The sequence below is a fragment of the Phoxinus phoxinus genome (genome assembly GCF_949152265.1).
Source record: "Phoxinus phoxinus genome assembly, chromosome: 9".
In the NCBI taxonomy this organism is placed as follows: domain Eukaryota; kingdom Metazoa; phylum Chordata; class Actinopteri; order Cypriniformes; family Leuciscidae; genus Phoxinus; species Phoxinus phoxinus.
The window spans coordinates 12,616,283-12,638,128 of NC_136884.1; the positions used below are offsets into that span (position 1 = coordinate 12,616,283).

Sequence of the window (21,846 nt, forward strand, 5' to 3'; positions counted from 1 at the left end):
CACTCTGATCTAAGGCTTTCTGCTCATTGCGAATGACAAGAAATGTTAATGAATTATGCATTCACATGAGCTAAGAGAGATGACAGATGGGGGGGGGCGGGCATTTCACACAGAAGATACTTTTGAGTTTGATTTTTTATATTTTGTTTTATATTTTGAGTGGCTAAACTGTCCAAATAATTATTGAGACCACTGTATTTTCAATTGATTCTAAATTTCTTATTAAATCTCTGATGTAGAGCATGGTTAATATAGCATGGTTTATGCTGTCACAGGGAAAAGTCAAGGACTCTATGAGTTATTAGTACAGACTGTTATTGCAGAACAGTAACGTTAGAAGCCTTGAAGTTGCACAGTCCTGTTAAAGTTAAAAAGGACACACACATACCACATCTGCACCTGGACATGAACACGTGGACCCAACACACATATAAGGAGGAGATGCTTCCTAAAGAGTGAGGCCTGTGTTTTGTTAGACCGCCCCTTTATGAGGCTTTGAAAGCATCCAGATGATTCAGAGAGCGAAGGGGCGGAGATTAAAGTACCGGTTCAGAGCACAAGGAGTCACACTCATGTCTTCTGCGGTTTCACCTTCTAAACCTCCAGGAAAACATCCACTAAACATCTCCCGATGCTCTCACACATACACATACACACACATTCACAAAAATCTCAGGCCCAGTGAGGAAATGTACAGTCGCACTTTTTGACACTCATACTGTTGACAAACACAGTGAAGTTGCAAGGAGAGAACACTCAGCTGGGAAACATTCACACATGCAAAGCAGACGTGCGTGTGTTTGTGCATTATTTTCTATGGTGACTGTGATTTAGACACTGTATGTGCAGAGCAGGTTAGAGATAGACCGATAAGGAAAAATAAAATAAAAATCTAGTTTAAAACACGTGTATATATATACAATATATATATTATTCAGTATAATGCTTTTGTGGAGTCGCACCACATGATATTGTAAAATCTAAACTTATAGTACTCTATGAAATAATTTCCTGTTTTATGATTTTTTTATATATTGGACGCATCACATGACTTTGATTATAGACACAATTTAAAATATTTCACTAAAATGCACCACAGATTTTTTTTTAAAGAAATAATAATATTAGCAATATTAAATATTAAAAAGTATGCCAAACGGTTTAGTATATTTTTCTTTTAAAGAATTCCATCCTGTATTTTTTTCCTCATATTAATATCAGGACAGTTGTACCACCCTGACATTTTTTTTTTTTTTTTTAACTTTAAAAAATAATTTTAATGAAGATAATGAAGACACAGTATGTATGTACTTGCATGTAAGGTCTTTCTGTCCCCAATCTTAAAATTTGAAAAAGTTACATTAACTCAAGTGTCTTGGACTAAGTGCATACTATCAATAAAATGGGTTAAATTTGAATTCAAATCTTTATTGACAATGAACAGCTCAGAAAATGTGAAAGACGATTCCATCTGAGCCTGGATATCGTCACAAAAAACAAAACAATATCGGCCGATCTCTAGTGAGTATCACTGGACACATGAGAAGGAAATACCGAAGGAAAATACTTGCCGGAATTATTTGAGGGACTCCAAGCTATATACAGACAGGGAAAAGAGGAAAGGAGGAGAGATGAAGAAAAAAAAACAGAGAGAGAGAGAATGAAAATGGTTTGGGGAAGACAAAATAAAAGAAAAAACACGAGGGGTTTCACAATATTTTATTCAACCCCAGAAGCTTTGAATAAGAATATTGCACAGGAACTGTGAGGGCTCTCCTGAATGGATGGGCATTTGAGATTTGCTTTCCTCTCCCAAAAGCCACATGAGAGAGGACGAGAGGGTAAACACACGCACAGAGGTGCATCTGGAAGAAAAACAGGGTGTAATATGCTCAGGGTGACACGCTTATGCCTTTAAGGGGGTCGTCGTCCCGTCTGGCGAACGCTCTCGAAGACAGACCACAACTGAGGAACCACGCTGTTGCATCTCCAGAGGAGGTGAGGGTGTCAAAAAAGGAGTTCACACTACGGTTTCTCATCTCTGAGGCCGAGAGATTGGCATTCCACTGAGTTTGATAAAGGTGAGTGATGGTCCGGTGGGTACTTACATTTTGCCTGAGTGATGGTATCTCCAATAGTGGCCTTGATGTAACTCACACTGTAATCGGGTAGAACTAGAGCAAGACTACAGAGAGAAGACACAGAAAATTAATTATGAAAGCAGTAGTTTTCCTGACATTATCTGAAGTGAGAAATGAACACCCAGTGGAATCAAAATTGGTGTTTTGTAGCTTTTAGTCCATGTAGGTTGAAACATTTATAGATTCAAATTTAAATTAAGGAGATTTGATCCTCATCCTAAACCTAAATGACTGTTTTCTCTTATCTGTGTCAGTATAATGTCAAATATATGCTGAATACAGTTCATTTAGACTTTGAACAGTGCCCTCTAGTGGCAGTTCATACGTTCACAAACACAAAAACATGTAACAACAAACTTAAAATGAAAAAAGATTCTCAGACCTGTAGTCGGTCTTATCGACTGGAGCCCAAGTGTAGGTTCTGGTGCCCCTGTCTATGTAACGCTGCAATGAGAATAAAACAATGAACCAATGAAAGAGGTTCAATGAACCATTCATTCTTTCTAAATAACTAGTATCATAGCCAATGGTTCTCAACTGGTCGGTTGCAAACCAAAAAACATTTAAAAGGGAAGAGAAAATGCTTTCCATATCTTATTGTTGTTGTTGTCAAAAGGATGTGTGGCCAGTCAAACTCTGTACCATTTTAGTGCAATTTCATCTGTCATTTGTTAAAAGAAAAATATGATCTATTTAACATTAATACGACTAGGATAAACTTGGTTTTTACTGACTAATACAAAAATTATACAGTTTAATATTTGATTTTAAGGCCATTTTGTTTGCTTTTGTACAAGTGTTACAATTTGAAACCATTTTCATGTTGTTTCCATGTGTGTAAAATCTGGGTTCTGAAGGGAAAAAAAACAGCTGAGAAGCACTGCTTGAGATTTAAAGTGTGCACAATTACCTCATCTTGTGACTTTACAAGTGTGCGGAATCCCCTTTGACCCTTGTGACCATCTATCATGTTTCTTCTGATCTAAAGACAGACAGAAAGTCAGACAGACTTGCTGTAAATACGTCACTGGAACTAAAAAAAAAGGACATTGCTTTCATTTACTATTGTAATCTAATGTCCCGTTGGTCACTCTCAAGTGAGAAAATAAGTCATTTGGGCTGTGAAGTGAGAAAATGATATTTTTGTATTCAACATATTGTTATGAAATCACACAGGACCGAGAATCAACTTTGCAGTTTGTTGATGCTTCGATAATCACTTTGTTATGACTTTAACAGCTGTACAGCTCAAGGGATGTTACAAAATCACACCAGCTTTGAATCTGATTGTTGATATCAGATGTTTGAGCTTAAAGGGACAGTACACCCAAAAATGAAAATTCTGTTATTATTTACTCATGTAAAGAAGATATTCTGAAAAAAAAGTATTTTTTGGTTGTTGTTGTTGTTGTTGTTGTTGTTTCGTTCATGCAATTCAATTCAGTTGGGTCCATTGACTTTTCATTGGACAAAAAAATAGAAAAGAAAGAAAGAACGTCATACAGGTTTGCTCTATATTGCTCACCTCTACTTTCATTTCATCCTCTAGTTCAGCATCCAGGAAGTCCAACGTCACGGGTTCCTGAGACTTGAGATCCTGCAGACAAACAACAACTTTCAAAGTAATACCATAAATCAATACTGGTCAACACACCATATTTGTACGCAAAAATATTTACCAATGAGTCACTTTTTCCTTGAAGAAGTGCCTAACAAGGAACCGTTTCTCAACATGTTCCATACAAAGTGTTCACTAATCCCATGGATCACTGACTAAACATTTTCTAATTGGCATGCATGTGTTTCGAATAAATGTCGTTTCATCTCTGAACTAAACAGAACGATTGTGTTTGGATTGCGCAAATGATATTCATTACAAAGGGCAGATGACCTCTGCGGATGTGGGTGGCCTGCATTATTTCAACATAACCTGTAGTGAAGGTTCTTCAGCCATGCATAACTGACCATACACATGGTTATGGGCAGCAAGTTTGTCTAAGAATAGAGAAAGAAATATGAGTGAGAGCCGTACCTTTGGCTGAAGGTTGGGATGAAGTAGCACATAGCCGTTGGGGTCGATGGCGAAGTAATATCCATTTGGCCCGAGCTTTATAAAACAAAAGACAAGAGCGATGACGCATTTGATAGGCTGTTTTTGTTATTGTACCTTTAAAACTGCAAAATTACATTTGTTCTTATTGTATAATATTATTATGATTAATTATTATGTATTATTGTACTTAAGCTATTTTAGTTTCATTCTAATAATTGAAAAAACATTAATATTTACATATTTCTTGAATTTTAACAATGTGATAACTATTGGGTTATAAGTATTGACTAAAATTTTAAGTAATTGTTTCAACTTATTACACAAAAACTAATTTATTCACTAATTTCATTAACCGTTAAGTCAAACAAAAGGTCAAATTCAGGCACAAAAGGTCTGATTTCCTTGCTTTCATTGCGTATGCATGTCTATATTTAAGATTTATCTTTTATTTCAAAAGAGTTGGGAGAATTGTTTCACATGATATGACCTATTTAAATTTATTTGCCATTAAAAAAAAAAAATGCACAAGATTTAGTCAACGCAAGGAATGCAGCAGCACTGAACGTGACCCGGCTGCTACAGTTCAATGCAATGGTTGTGCAAGTTCTTCGATGTTGCAAACCATCAGTCGTAAATAAAGAAGTGCAGATTGCGCCCACACGCTCTCACGCCTTACAGTGAAGCGAGGAGTCAGAGTCTTGATGTCGTCCAGAGACACGTCTATGGCCATCACCCCCAGAATCAACTGGCTTTGGCCCTGCAATTGATAACAAGGACTTTTGAAAACAGATCTGGCTCCACTTCAGTTCATCTGATTCATAAGACGAACATGAATTAACTGAAAACTGTGCCACAAAATAGTACCTTAGTCTTGTCTTTAATGATACTGGTTTTATTGAACACTGGTAGAGTGCCTGTAATCACAAGACCCAGTTCCTGCAACACAACCAACAGCCATTTAGTACTTTTCAATCAGCATCATTTAACAAATCTGATACATATATATAAGAGTTGACGCACCAGTGCATCCACGTAAACGTTAGTCCACTGCACATTTTTGATTTTCATATCTTTCACCATGGGTCTGCCCAACACATCCAGGTACTCCTGTATGTAAAGTAGTCTGGTTACATTGAAATATGATGCTGAAAAAGAAGTCACATTTATACACTAGAGCGATGCTGTCAGATACCTGGGTGTTGATCCTGATGGCTCCAATGGATGGAATCTCATAGAAATAACCTGCAGGAAACCTTAACATCTTAATACATGGTTATATATAAAACACTTATTAGGCTAAATGTCTTTCAAATTTCATATCATAAAATTTCAGTGTGTTTTACCTTTGTTATTGCAAGCCATCCATTGAATTGGGGTCTTATCATAGTTATGTTGGCCCACAGAAAAGGTGAAGATTCGAACCTGAGAGAAGAGAGAAACAAATGGATATTGACATAATTATAGTGGAAAAGTAGGAGTATGCGTGTACATATATTACACAATATATTAACTAAACCTCCATTTGGGACATCCGAGTATACACATTCATTGGTAAAAATAAAATAAAAATTATATATATATAATATATTATATATATATATATATTTTTTTTAGAAGTATTTCTTACTGATTACCAATGCTGCATTTATTTGATCAAAAATTCAGTAAAAACAGTTATACTGTAAAACATTATTACAATTTAAAATAATTGTTCTATTTTATTACATTTTAAAATGTAATTTATTTCTGTGATGGCAAAGCTGAATTTTCAGCATCATTACTCCAGTCTTCGGTGTCACATGATCCTTCAGAAATCAGTCTAATATGCTGATTTGCTGCTTAAAAAAACATTTCTTATTATTATTATTTAAACATGCTGCTTAAAATATTTGTGGAAACCCTGCTGATACATTTGTTAAGGGATTTGATGAAGGTTCAAAAGAACAGCATTTATTTGAAATAGAAATCTTTTGTAACATTATAATTCTCTTTGCTGTCTCTTTTGATCAATTTAATGCTTCTTTAATGAAAAAAAGTAATAATTAAAAAATATATATTACTGACCCCAAACTTTTGAAAGGAAGTGTATATATATATATAAATTGTGTGTGTGTGTGTGTGTGTGTGTGTGTGTGTGTGTGTGTGTGTGTGTGTGTGTGTGTGTGTGTGTGTGTGAGTGTGTGTGTGTGTGTGTGTGTCCTCACCTTCTGCTGGCCAGGGTTGTACTCTTCAAAGATCTCTGAAGCTCTGTCCTCCCCTCCGTCAGTGAATAGCATGATGATCTTATTACAGTTTGCTCTTGAGACATTAATCTATGAAAGGAACAAATCAATATGCGGGAGCAAAGATTCTGGACAGCAGTACAATAACAGTCCAAGAAAAACGAAACACAGTAAACCACTGCGATGCCTCTAATATTCACAACTGATAAAAGTTTTGCTGATTATAACTAGCACAGGCCACAAGATGGTGCAATAAACTAAAAACTTGTCTTTAAACATTAAACTTGTTATCTGGCAGGAAGTTCTGAAATGCACAAAACCGTAATCTTTGTAAATCTCAAAATACACAATATATTATATTCAACTTGTGGGTCACACATATTTACTGTATATTAAGACAAAACAAATATTTACATTGAATTTTTAAAAAAATTTAAAGGCTATACATTGTGAAGGTAAATATGTTACTTGTGAGGGGTATTAACTGAGTAATATTTTGGCCCCATAATGTCTCTTGGTTTACACATTTAAGCTAGATTATTTATTCTTACTGAGGAGAGTTGGTCAAAAGCCTCCTTGAAGCCGATTTTATAGTCAGTGGTGCCGTTCGCAGTGATCTTCTGTACCGCCTCCTTCAAAATCTTCTTATTGCGGACGTTTGCTTGGACCAGGTTTTCAAAGCAGGCAACCGACTTGGCCGAATTGTTGAACTGAAACCATATGAAAGCATTGTGATCAGTTGGTAAGTTATCAGTAAATACGGTACATCTCACTCGCACACATGCAAGGACAGTTCTGAAATAATTTTGCATCATTCAGAAACAAGGCTTTGTTCAGTTCCTCTATACAAGTCCCATGGCTCAGTGCCAGCAATACACTTAGAGCACTGTTGCCTAATTTCATTAACGTCAAGCTAACGTCACACAGCTGGAGTCAGGCCATAAAATACGAGCGCAAAGCTATTAAAGGAATAGAGGAAGAAAGTTAATTGAAAATATACAAAACAACTCACTTGCTTGAAAGCAGAACACAGAGTTTGTGATTTCTATTCCTGTCAGTAGTCTCACACGCAAAATAAACGATGCATTTCATAAATGAATTGCACAGCGTCTGAAGCAGAGGATGATGGGAAACATCAATAATTCTTTGGCGTGCCGCCTCAGCGGTGCCTAACTGAAACCGCTCAAAATTAACTATGACGTTATGGATGCTTGGAGGCTCGATGCCTCGGTTTCCCTCAAAGTTTCTATTCCTACTCAGCAGGAATCCAGATTTGTTTGAGGAGCGTCAGAGGAGTTCATCATTCAAATAGACTCTCAGCAAAACACACACATCTCCTGTGTACTCACAGAGACGATGTTGACGTAATCATCATCAGAGAGGGTTTCCAGCATCTCACTGACGGAAGTGCGAATGAGCTTCAGCGTCAGGCCCGACACACTTCCACTCCTACAGAGCATTGTTAGAACACAGTTAGAACATGTTTATTACTATATAATAACTACCTGAACAACGAACAAAAAAATCATAATACAACCAAAATCACATTTAGGCTTTTAACGGCTCCAGAACTGACATGCTGGATCAGGTTTTTACGGGGTTAATAATCACTCTGTGATTCCAATGGGAGGTGTGTGGGCTTCAGTGTTTAGTCATTTAGCTAAACTACATTGATTGGCTAAAGCTGATCTACACTAATGGGCTCAATGCCCAGACAGCACAACACCATCATCATTATAGCTGAGCAATAACAGAATAAACTCTACAAGGCCATATTTTCTAATACAACGAGGCTAATTACACTCGTAACCTAAAGACGCCCCCTTAAGTATGATCAATAATAGAGCACATTAATCTCAAATGCCTGCTTTTGATGAATTTGGAATATTTCTGGATCATATCCATAACCTGACTTTTCATCTACATTATTTATTTGAATGCCAAGCATGACTCTAATGTGCTTCTTTATTTTCAATGTAAATATTAAATTAATAAGTTGTGAATAACAGTTTTAGGTGCATTTTGGGAACACAAATATGTTGTTTTTTTTTTTTTTTTTTTGCTTGTACTTGGAAAGATTCAATGTTTGATATTCATAAACTGCTTCGTTTAATAAAATACTCTATTAAACAGCCTGCCAAAAAAAAAAAAGGTTTTCATGTTTATTACTCTCACTTTGCATTGGCTCAGTGCCACATTGTCATTCTTTAATCAGCCTCTCTCTCTAATGTTGATAAATGACTCTAATGCAGAACTAACATGAGCTCTTTAAGTGGATAGTGTGGAATCTGTCACACGCAATGAAAAATTACATTATGCTGATAAACCAATTACTCAAAGTGCACAACCGAATCAGGATTCAGCTCAGTGGCTTTGTGTCAGTGAGTGTATGAACCGTAACAGTAAATCACAGAGACTTCACTCACGCGTCCACCAGGATCAACATGTCTTTAGGTGAAGCTGCACCCTGGATATACCTGCAAACACACAGGAGAAAAACCATCAGGCATGAAAACTGAGAGAGAAAAAAATAAAATAACACTTATCTCCCTCACATGATGACACATATGGAGATATAAAAATAAAAAACAGGTTTACTCACCAGGGCCTTCGGCGTACATCATAGAGGTCGATCTTGTTTGGTGTGTTCTTTGTGTCAACCCAAGGAGAAGCTACAGTATAGCAGACGGGATACTGGGATTATTATCGGTTGGTCGTTGAATGAATCAATTCATCAATAATAAATTAACCAAACAATCAATGAGTGAGTGAGTCAGTCAAATGAATCAATCAATCAATCAATCAATCAATCAATCAATCAATCAATCAATCAATGATTTGAAAGCAGAACAACCAAAGCATTTAATATTAAATATGTGTTGTAATAAATTGTACTTAACATTGAATTTAAAATTAACGTTTAGTATTTATTAATAATTCAATAAATTGCCATTATTTTGATACTAAAGAAAAAATAAACAATAGCTAAGAGGTTATCAGAGATATGGTTCATCACTATTTAACCTTCTAAATAAATAAATGCACAAACAAACACCGTTTGAAATCAGCACAACGGCCATTTAAGAAGTTTGTATATTGTACAATGCACTTGTTTTTGATGTCCTTTTCTTGTATTCTTGCCCCGATCATTGTTCACCAGCCCCTTAGCTCAATAGTCTATGGCTTTGTTCCAAATGCCTCCCTCACAAACCACTATCAGCTATGAAATGTATTTGTTAACTGTAAATCCATAATGTATGGCTAGTGTCATTGTGCTTTCCATAGTCTCTGTGTAATGGTGAATGTCTGTAAATATTCTTATTCATTCCAGTGCTCTACCTGGGAAGTATCGAGCCAGGCCCGTTGCACTGCCAAACACCTGCCAGAGGAGGGACGGGTCATCTTGCTTGTTCTGTCTGAATACCTCATCCAGAGCCGCAGTCCAGTTTAGCTCGTTCAGGATTATAGTGGCTGTTACAAACATATAAATATACAGGATCAATCTCATTTGATGATTACGGACATGAAGCATCTCTACAGGTCTAATGTGATATACAGGTTTAACTCAAGCTGACATGTATTCTGAAAGCTTTGTTCTAACAAACCCTCAAATGAATCCCAAATCAGCAATAAATCAATAAACTGGCTCTCAAAACTTCAGACACCATCATGTAAAGCTAAACTCGAAAGTGATAAACCACTTGGAGAAGCTGTGGTAGAGGAAACAACAAAGTGAACTATTAGCTAATGCAGTTCTAATGGAATTAGAGGAAAATTGGCCCGTTTTTCCAGAGAACGTCATAAATGGGCACTACTGTATGTCTGCTGTAAGTGAGAGTGATGTTAACATTTTAAAATGAACATAAATGAGCGCCCTAGCAAAGATATGACATTAAGTGATGTCACGTGATTCGTTAAAAATAAAAGACTTTGATATTTCTTACTTCTGCTGGTTTAGTATTATGATGCTAAATTTTTATTATAGTCATTCCCGCCTTGGAAGTCTAATTCTGAAAGGAACTGGTGTGTTTGATCCCATGGGACATCTTTTATTACCCCTAATGCCGCCCACTTCCTCTTTCCATCAAGACTCCTCCCACTCTAGGTGTGTAAATCGATACAGGCTTCACTCGAAAGCAGTCCAGACCCTATCGATATTCTTTAAAAGGGTCCATCAGCAGCCAAATGCCACATTTCATCACCCTCTATTTATATCGCTCAGTCCTTCCTGGTACTCACTCTGGCTCTAAACAATTTGGAAAAAATATTGTGGAAAAAAGTACGTACTCCATTAATTGTACTCTGTTCATAGCCAAGCATCGTGTCTTCAGGCTCAAGTTATCTAAATAAGCGTTTGTCCTAACCAGCCATTGGTTCAAAATCCTGTTCTTCATAATTATACATTAAACATCAAATATCTTCTGATTGGCTGAGACTGTGTAGTGTTGTTCTGCATTTTTGCTTTCAGTGTGGACAGACAAATTACTTGTTGCTCGAAACTGACATGTCACGCATGGTTAGGACATTTACGGTGAGTAAAACAGCACTACTTACACACGCACAGGGCTCAACAGTAAGAGTTTTTGTCTGCTGGTCCAGATTTGGTGTTAGTGTTAGGCGCTATGAGCGGCATATTTGTAAACGATTTCTGCCTATGGTTTGGCATGCGTTTACATGTGCTCAGATACCGGTCACTTTGAAGGCGTTACCCATACCATATACATACATGGCAAGCCATCCACTAGCTCCAAACTCTCTCACACTGGTCCAGGAAACAGCTCTTCACACACAATAAGCATTATAGTGGTGTTGTGGAGATGATTGTGAGCGCTAATTTGCAGGATCAGTGCAGAATCAAGAAAGCCTGTAATCATCCCATGAGAGGATATCCCTTCTGCGCGCACACACACGCACGCACACATGCGTGTTTCACACCCCTTCCTGTTGTTCATCCATCAGGCTGTCAGTCTGCAGGTTTAGACACAACACACATCCTCATTAGCAAACACCCATACAACCAGATCTCTATCTCTGTCTGTCTCGATTTGCTTCTGTAAGCACAAATAACTTTCCTCAAGATCAAACTCCCATTACAAATGCTATGCTATGACTGTACAACTGTACTTGGGCCCAAAATGAACACTGGCCAAGTAGCAAATGTGTGGGTAAAAATGGAAATGACATTTAGGCAGTGATTCTATTAGGAGCTGTGACCTAATAAATGGTTTTAAATCGAAATACATGAATCATGTAAGTGACTTGCATAAATCAAACCTAAAAGGAAACATATGGCACGTCTTTTAACAGCTTTGTTTTCTGTAGAGCATATCCGTGTTATGTGACCAAAATTAATATATTAGGAACAAAATCACAATGGGTTTTCATGACTTTTTACAGAGAGACAGATAATAAAATAAATAATTGATATCAAAATCAAAATGTGTGCCTATAAAAGTATAAAAAATATATATATACCGTACTCATAACACTCCAAGGAATATACAACAGTAACAAACAATGGTATTGGTAGCCAGTATCACAATTGTATACGATCTCTGCCATGACAATTTTTTTAAATATAAGAAACTGCAATAACAGACGCAGGAATAAATAGTTTTTAAGAACAGCGGTCGACTATACGCTCGGTCTTTGTTTCTTTGTTACGACAAACAAAAATAATTTATAGCTCATTCCAATGAGAGAGAGAGAGAGAGAGAGAGAGAGAGAGAGAGAGAGAGAGAGAGAGAGAGAGAGAGAGAGAGAGAGAGAGAGAGAGAGAGAGAGAGAGAGAGAGAGAGAGAGAGAGAGAGAGAGAGAGAGAGAGAGAGAGAGAGAGAGGAAAGTTATTTGTGAGAGAGAGAGAGAGAGAGAGAGAGAGAGAGAGAGAGAGAGAGAGAGAGAGAGAGAGAGAGAGATGTGGAGGAAGAATTGACGACAACTTCCATTGGTTTAAACGAATCAGGGCAGATAGTCAACAGAAAAACCAATCTGAGCACTATGAGCACAGCCAGAGGGATCCGTGTGACATACACGCGTCATCGTGCTCTCTCTCACACACACACACACACACACACTCTGAGCATGTCTATGTCCATCTTGAGATAGTGGTGACAGATGACACGCTGTGTTGAGGCAAAAAGTGCAGATTCGTGTCTTAATAAGACACAAATACAGTCAGCCCAGAGCCTCCAATAACACACACATATATATAAAAATGCACAAACACTTGAATAATCAGCCACATTATTACATAACAAACTATTATTAAATATAGAGAGTTGGAAAAAAAATCTGATTTGCTGAAAAATAATGAACATTGCCTGAAAGCTTCACCCAGTGGCTGTCTCTGGGAAGGGGGTTATGGGTAAGCACTAAGCAATGCTGCCGGACCAAGAAAATCAGGCGGAAAGCAAAAGGTACTGAGAGTAATTTGAAGTGAGTAAAAGTAGATAAAGAGAGACAGCGGGACAGAGCGAGATGAGTCATATGATGAACGCGGCTGCTTCAGTCCTCATCTAGAACACAAATATCACATCAAACTCATTTGCCTGTGAAACACTCACATGTTAAGCCACAGTGAGTCGACCGCGGAGGACAACAGATTTCTGCCAACACAGAGAATATGATACATCTTGTGACTCTTAAGAAGGTGCAAGATGTTTTGACCAATATAATAAAGAATTCCAAAATCACAGCCAACATACGCATTTGATGTTTAACATACAGCTATAAGGGACCAATGAGATTTATTGTGGGCGGGGTTAACTAGTGTAATGCAAAAAATATATATACTACACAAACTCTTCTTTCAGTATTTAGTGTATACTGTGGACAAAAGAACCTTTTTCTCTATGTATTGAATGTTTGACCTACTGTATGTATATGAAAAAAATATGTTGAAACATTATTATGTCTCCACTGCCACTTTTATTCAATATAAAGCGCGCTTGTTGAATAAAACTATTGGTAACACTTTAGTTTAGGGTCCAATTCTCACTAACTAGTTGCTTATTAGCGTGCATACTACTAAGATATTGGCTGTTTATTAGTACTTATAAAGCAAATATTAATGCCTTATTCTGAATGAACATATACATACTTAATCCTACCCAATACCTAAACTTAACAACAACCTTACTGACTATTAATAAGCAGTAATAAGGAGTTTATTGAGGCAAAGGTTGTAGGTAATAAATAATTAAATGTATAAAGTGTCAAAAACAGATCAAATGGACTAAAATGGACTATTATAATATATATATCTTTGTGTGTATCCAATATCCATCCATCCATCCATCCATCCATCCATCCATCCATCCATCTATTAATAAAATACTACAGGCTGCAAGCTACTCATAATCTACTAGCTTTCTCAACACTGGTAGAAACCTGAAAACACTCATAACCTATAACCTTTTAAAGCAAAAGACAGAGAGTGAGAGTTATTCTCTTGCTGGAGGATATTAGGGGGTTGAGGGGTCACTCGTGGGTCAGGCGTGCTGCGTTAGAGCTGGACTGCTCTCTAAATTTAGTCTGTCGTTTTTTCCACAAGCCTCTGGCTGTCCACACCTGACACACAGCAATAAAGCTGAGCTGTCACTGAAAGATTGTTTTTTTAAACAGATTTCAGCTGCCACGCAAAGACGTAAAAAAAGAACATGTTTAGATGAGTGTGTGTGTGTGTTTGTGAATACTCACAGCCCTCATAAATATCTGTGGGAATGTGCACTGCTGTCGTATTGTATGAAACGAGGCGTTTGAAAGCAGGATCCTCTTTGAATTCTGGTCTGACCCGGTTCTGGTGTATTTCCGTGTCATTAATGTCAAACTAGGAACATAACAAAAAGCAAAATCTCTCAAATAATCGTACTATTGTTTAGTGCTTATCATAATATGTTTTTTCTTCAAATGAAATCTTACCTTGTCCTTGGCATTGTAGTAGATGGTCTCATTCACCTGTTAGATAAAGAGTGACAGAAGACAACACGTGTTTTTATTTATCTTCTATATTTTTCAAAAGTTTAAATATTCATTAGAACAGTGAATCCTAAAATAAATGTACGCTTTACATATGTTTTTGTTTAGGTTCCCTATTGAAATGATTTTTTGAGAAATTTTTCCATCTCTGACGGTGTTTTATCTGAAGTATTTAATTAGCCCTCAATTTGTGTTTTTCTGTACAGAGGTTTGCAAAGATAGCAATATCCTCAAAGATAGCAATATCCAAAATCCTGGTCGAGACATTTTTGGTTCCCATGAGGAAAACAGCAAATAAATCAATCAGAATATACAGTTTACAGTAAAAAAAAAATCATTATGTCTATGGAATGTTCTCATCAAATGTGTGTGTGTGTGTGTGTGTGTGTGTGTGTGTGTGTGTGTGTGTGTGTGTGTGTGTGTGTGTGTGTGTGTGTGTGTGTGTGTGTGTGTGTGTGTGTGTGTGTGTGTGTTCTCTGAGGGTTGTTCTCCTCACAGTGTGAGGGCGCTGTCAGGACTAGCATTAGTGGGGCGTTAACAAGCGAGCTCACTATCTGACATACAGTTGCCTTGGAGACATAGAAGTGGATCATCACCGGCTGCCGCCACCTGTCCAACTTGCTTGCTAATCATGTGGCAGACGCTCTTTTTAGGTTATAGTATACACTATTGCTGAGACATGCACTTATACGTCACCTCTACATGGGATCAAACGCTTGACCTTGTAGGTTGTGTCTTTAACACGGTTGGTACCAGCTTCCCATCAATAATTCAAAAGAAAAACTCTCTGTCTGTCAGCGGTAACACAGCGATTGTGTCCATAACAAACGCTTGAAGAGAAGCACCTGCCGTGACAGCTGCGGGCAGGATGGACTTTTGAACACAAAGGCGCACACATGTGTTTTGCCTAAAAATAGCCCAGAGTGTAACATCTTATGTATAAAAAAATTAAACCATGGTAATACCTTTTTTTAACATGTTGGAAGTTATGTAAATTTGAAATGTGCAATATTAAAATTACTACATTATTAATATTAAAATTACAATACTATTGCATGTAAATAAATAAAACGGACAACATTAAAAATGAATAATTCATTTTAAGTGCTGTTTAGTATTACTTATGTACTATTATAGTATTCTTATTTTTTAGTTTAGTAATTTTGTTGTGCTTCTGTCATTTTTATAATTTTTTGTAATATTTCTATTTAGCTTTAATTTTTGTATTCATTTTTACAAATTTTGGTCAATTTAAAAATTGTGTGAATGTTTTTATCTAATATTTATATTTAAAGTTTATTACAGCTTTATTTCAATTACTGAAAACCATTTTGATAGTTTTAGTTAACAATAACACTGATCACAACATGAAAATGTATGGAATGAAAAATATAAAATGTAGGACTTTTTAAGACTTTTTTTTCAAGAGCTGCACAAATAAAATTAATATCATAGGCCTATGTCCATACAAAACAAACCCATAAAATCTCAAAATAAATTATTTATCTCAGATTCTTTTACTTAATTATTCAGGCTGGAGCGCATATTTAACAGCAAATTTAAAATAATCAAGAGAGGTTTTATTCAATATATACATATGCAACAACAAAGGTTTATGTACTAATATATATATATATATATATATATATAGACTTTTTATGGCCTTAAATTTGATGTTATCTTTATTAAGACTTAAGGACCCACAGAACCCCTGATGAAAAAAAAGTGTAAGTAAAAGTGTGTGTGTGTGTGTGAGAGTGTGAGAGTGTGAAAGTGTGGGTGATCTTGAGGAAAAAGTTATTTGTGCTTACTTTCCAGACAGAAGCAAATCGAGACAGACAGAGATAGAGATCTGGTTGTATGGGTGTTTGCTAATGAGGATGTGTGTTGTGTCTAAACCTGCAGACTGACAGCCTGATGGATGAACAACAGGAAGGGGTGTGAAACACACACGCACATGCACACGCACGCACACACACACACACACACACACTTGTCATCAGCTGCACTCTCATTCACTAATGCACTTCCTTTAGAAACAGTAAATTATGATGCCTTCATGGACTATTCTTATGTAGAAAGGTGTGTCGTCCTCTCCTTATACACCATTGACCTCTAACTTAAAGAGTGTGTGTGTGTGTGTGTGTGTGTGTGTGTGTGTGTGTGTGTGTGTGTGTGTGTATCTAATCCTAATCATTCAGTATGTGGCACTGCCAAAATATTTGATGTAGTATTAAGGTAATATATGAAGGTGATCGAATTAAAAGGCTCCACCAATAACACACTTTTCCTCACTATCTCTCAAAGCAGACTAGGCAGACCTTCTCTGGTCGTGATGCTGTTAGTTGATAGTCTGAATCTCTCAATATTCAGATTAAAACCACTAAATAAACAACGTTTTGGGTAAAAACTGAGCTTTTTGTAGTTAAAAGTATGTTAAATAGTGAATCTCCCTCAGTCTGATTCAGAAATTAAACAATGCTGCGATACAAATTTGGATGACTCATTCGGACAATACATGACTGACAAATCTATAACACACAACTAGACATCACATCCATTCCTCTGCAAATTAGAATTGATATTTCAGTCCGTGGGAACCTGAATTGCATCAATACAACAGACGCAAGGTCTGAGATCAGGATGGCAACATTTAACAGCCCTATTGATTATCTCTTAATTGAGGTGATGGCATGAGTAAATGTGTCAGGTATCTGTTCTTCCCTTAATAAAGAACCGAATGAAAACATACCAAGGCAAAAGTTATTTTTTCCAACTGTGTGTATGTGTATGAGTGTTTATGTATTTGTGAAGCATTACGTCAAGGTCATCCTTCCACTGGTGTTCCTTCTGCAGTCTCTCCGCAGCAGACGCCAGCGCCTACAAACATAAGGAACAAGATGAACGTTTTAAAGAATGTATATGTATATATAGGCCCAAACATACACATATAACATATCAAACGTGATACTGCATTAGCATAATAGAATGATTTCTGAAGTGGCACTGAAGACGAGAGTAATGTCATCACAGAAATACATTTTAAAATATATTACAATAGAAAAACATTTTTTTGCAGATGTTTTTAGAAAACAATTTTAAATTACAATAAGATTCCACAATATTACTGTATTTTTGAGTAAATAAATGCAGACTTGGTGAGCATAAGAGACAAACTTTTTTTTTTTTTATCGTATCGACTCAAAACTTTTGGTATATTGTATATATAAAACATAATTTTTAACCAGAAAAGCCAAAACCTCTAAAAAATGCTGGGTTGTTTTAAAATGTAATTAAAAAATTTAACCCAACGGCTGGGTTTGTCCATATTTGACCCAAAGTTGGGTTGAAACAAGCCAGCATTTTTTAGAGCGTAGTTTCGCTTTATTGATTTTCTCAAATCTAATAAAAGAGCCTCAGAACCAAACCTTAACATCCTGACACTTTATTACACAATAAATGCATTAACATGACAGAGTTCCAGTATAAATGTGTAAGGTATTTATCATTCAATCAACAATCAGAGTTAATTTGGGAAATGTAGCTCGTATTATCAAAGTGAGATGACACATGACCTGCATTCAGCCTTTACTCCAGATTCTGACTTGAGACTTTACTGCATTCAGATTTTCTCTGCTTCTGAGAAAACCCCTCAGTGATGGCACACTAAATTTAGACAGCACGCTCAGGTCTAGTCCAGGTCTCCTCAACTGATTAGGTTAATAACAGTATAATCTGGTCTGTACTTATGCCTAATTTCCCCTGGGAACTTTCACAACTCATTCCTGAAACTTATCCTGGAGCCCTTTTCTTTAGGTTTCCTTTTTACTTTTTATTGACCTTGAAATTTGATTGAAGATTAGGGGTTCATGATGTCAAATCAATCTCGAAAACCACGGGACCTAAAAACAAATTAAGAAATTCTCATTTGATGCTCGCTGCCACGGATCACACTATATGAGGTGGAGAGATTTTGATCAAAGAAACAGTGGTGGGATTGTCATTTTGTGGCAGTTTATAATAAAGGCTAAAGCTTCAACTTCACTTCTTGGAACATGTCATGTGGTGCAACAACCATGCAGAAACATAAAAGCCTCATAACTGTTTGTCAAGGTCAATAAATATTTTTACATTATCAGATAATTTGACCTTTTTTGTGACAGGCAAAGTTAGTTCAGGTTGCAAAAATGTCATGTGGTGTGACTTCCCAGATACAATTATATTGATTGATTAATGATTCATGATATATTGTAAAAAAAAAATAAAAAAAAAATGTAATAACATAAAAATTATTTAACAGTTTAAAAGAAGTGTGGGTTATAATAATTGTATGTACTTAAATCTTAAGATAAAATAAAATAAGAAACATGTCAGTTTGTTAAAATGTTAATTTTAACTTTTCTTTTCTTTGTTAAAGATTTTTCCATGAATGCCACTAAATGAGACAGCCAACATAAACAAATCTTGCATTATCTGGACAGACTTTTGGAGGCTTTTTATGCAGCAAGCTCAAAATGTAGATAAAGGTCTCGTGATGTTAATCCAAACAAAAGATCCACCGGAGTATCGCCATTATAATAAGACTAAAAATACACTTTTTTTTAATCACTTGATCCTCCAGGGGAAAAGAATGAACAAGTGTAACGCATGGCTAGATGATGAAACCTCTCCTCCCACTTCAGACATCCCATAATAACCCATTGACCCCGGGGTCTACGCACTCAGATGAGCTGTTACCATAACAACCCCAGCGGTGTGGTCTCGGTCTCATTAGGACTGGGGTGTGTGTTTGTCTTTTAGTGCACACAATCCAGGGAGGATGGGTAGTCCGTGGTTCTCAAGTGAGACCACAATCTGCATGGCAAGAGCTTTCATTTTCATCACACAGATCGTGCATCAGCATTCAAACATGGCTCATCTCAGACTGACCAGGGTTGTTGCTTAATTGCACAGGGTCTGGAACTATGTGGGCGTCTTCCCTGTAAAGTAGGCTATAATATAAAGCCATGTACAGTAGTTGTCAATCCAATTCCCACTAGGAGGCTTGTGGGACTGATGGAAAGACGTTTTTTTCCCCTTCACCTTATGGGCTAACCATCGCTATAAGGTCTCTCTCTTTTGGAATAATTATAAATAATAAAGTTTTATTTTTAATAAAACCTAATAAAACTGAAACTTAATGTTTAAGGTATATGCCGACCCCGAATTGCTGCCAATTCGAAGCCAAAGTAAAATGCGCACAGCCATATGGGCATTCATAAGAGTTTTAAAAGTGAGTTGGAGATGATGGGAAAAACTCCACTATCTACATTTTACTTTTGCTTCGAGTTAGCGGCAATTCAGGGGCGGCAAAAAAAATTATATAGCCTAACATATTAAGTTTAAGTTTTATTTTATTTTTATCAAAAAATAATTCCCAGAATACTTGGCTAAAAACAAAAATAAATCAACAAAGGATGAATGCACACACATTCATACATAAACAAAAGGGGGGTACTGTATATGTGCCCTCTTGCTAACCTATAATTAAATAATATATATGTGCATTCTCCTTTGATGAGGGCATTTTAACAATAAAGAAGTGAAACTCTACTACACCCAGCTTGTGTCTCTGTATAACAGCACTACATTCAGCATGTTAAAAAACGCAGTGACAAGCTCTTGAAAAGTCAGCCAATTACCCTTGAATCCTGCCACAGTGTTGAGGGATGATGGAAGAAATGGTGTGAAATGCTGCAGGGTGGATTTGTCAAGTCTCCCTGCTGTTCTGAATGTGTGTCATTTAGCTCAGTTAGTTTAACAGGATTCTATTTTGTCTCATTTTTGTTTTTTTGTTGTCTTGTTTCAACAGCTGCTGATTATAATGTATACAGTATTCACTGCACATCCATCAAAGCATGAACGCTAAATCATAAAAGACATTTCATTTTAATTGAATGCATGCATGTGTGTGTCTATTCTACTCTATTCATCACAACAAAGAAACAAAGACAGCATGCGATAGCAACACTATGAAGCCTTGAAACCCATAAACACAACATCTGCATAATAAAAAAATACATGCAGTATGTCCCTTACTAAACAGTACACTACAGTTCAACATTTTAGGGTCAGTAATTATTTTAGTTTTTAAAGAATATAATACTTTTATTCAGTAAGGATGCATTCAATTGATCAAAAGTGGCAGTAGACATTTATAATGTTACATTAGATTTCTATTTCAAATAAATGGTGCATTTTATTGATTTTTTGTTTTTGTTTTAAAGTGTACTGGTACAAATGGTAATGCCATGGTACTTTGATAACCTAAATGGGATCCTGTGGCTAGTTGTCACTTTTTACACCAGTGAATATTTCTCTGGCTGGGTATTTATTTTATTTTATTTTATTACAGTGTAGACACTATTCTAGGCTTTTCAGAATTTGAACTGTAAAAACAATTAAACAGCAAAAATGTAAAAGTTATTAATAAAGTAATTAATAAATTGTATAAATGTATAACATTTAGTGACAGCTTTCCCAGACTTAAAAAAAAAAAATACCCTTGACCTGAGAACACAGTTCACCCTTTCAGTTAAAATCTTATATTTGACCTCCTAGGGACAGCCCCCAGAAATGATGAATTACCATATTCACATATAGGCACTTGGTAGTACCATGGCATGGTAGTACTACAGTACTTGACAAAAGTGTTTAAATGTACAAAGTTTGAGGCAACAAAGAGCCAAAATGAATAAGTGAAGGTAAAGTATGTTTCTAAAGAAATTAAAAGAAACAGTGGCTAGATGTGTCTTTCCTTAAATAAATATACATTTTATCCTAAAATCTATGCCTTCCCTGCTTGGATTTGTGACAAGTAACATGACCGCCAGCCAAATCAAAATAAGATGAATAGGGTCCATTTATTAATTTAGAAAATGAAAATCTGAAGTCTTTATTACAGTTGCTGGAAAGCGTCCACATTGTGAGCGGCACTCTTAACCTTTCAATGTGACTCAACAACATGGAAACAATGAACTTCTGAACTTCTCTCAAGATATCAATACTCTGGCTACAACAGCACGTGAAAATACGGTTGTGGAAATCGAGTAGTTTTCACGCCTCTCAGCGCAGTGTAAACACAGACTATAAAAAAAACTAGACTGTGATCCCAATAACGCTCATCATGTGCAGCCTGGCAAAGGCTGATGGAAGCTGGAGCTTGAGGCAGGGTAAACTGTACTGTCTTTCCAGAGTTCACCAGGAGCCATTTTGGCTCAAGGTGGGTAAAGTGTGATGCTTATTGGGGATCCACCACCTGTCACTGTTCCAAGCCAGACGTGAGGAAACTGGCATCCAGCGCTACTATTCAACATAATGAAGACCAGCCTGAGGCCAAGGGATATGATCCACAACACCACAACATGCTTTGAAGCAGATGGCTCTATATATTTGTGTGTAGAGAAACAGTTCT

At 36.4% G+C, this 21,846-nt stretch overlaps 1 protein-coding gene across 1 annotated transcript in view; it reads right to left on the reverse strand.

Moving 5' to 3' along the window:
* Nucleotides 1-21,846, reverse strand: part of cacna2d1a (calcium channel, voltage-dependent, alpha 2/delta subunit 1a) — a 62,121-nt gene that overhangs the window by 16,779 nt on the left and 23,496 nt on the right. The window contains 19 exon segments of the mRNA XM_079624228.1: nt 2,105-2,185; nt 2,524-2,585; nt 3,052-3,123; nt 3,667-3,738; nt 4,174-4,248; nt 4,871-4,951; nt 5,059-5,130; nt 5,215-5,301; nt 5,387-5,436; nt 5,538-5,616; nt 6,399-6,506; nt 6,968-7,126; nt 7,766-7,865; nt 8,843-8,893; nt 9,019-9,088; nt 9,756-9,887; nt 14,115-14,244; nt 14,337-14,372; nt 17,214-17,273. Coding sequence (XP_079480354.1) covers nt 2,105-2,185; nt 2,524-2,585; nt 3,052-3,123; nt 3,667-3,738; nt 4,174-4,248; nt 4,871-4,951; nt 5,059-5,130; nt 5,215-5,301; nt 5,387-5,436; nt 5,538-5,616; nt 6,399-6,506; nt 6,968-7,126; nt 7,766-7,865; nt 8,843-8,893; nt 9,019-9,088; nt 9,756-9,887; nt 14,115-14,244; nt 14,337-14,372; nt 17,214-17,273 — 1,577 coding nt within the window.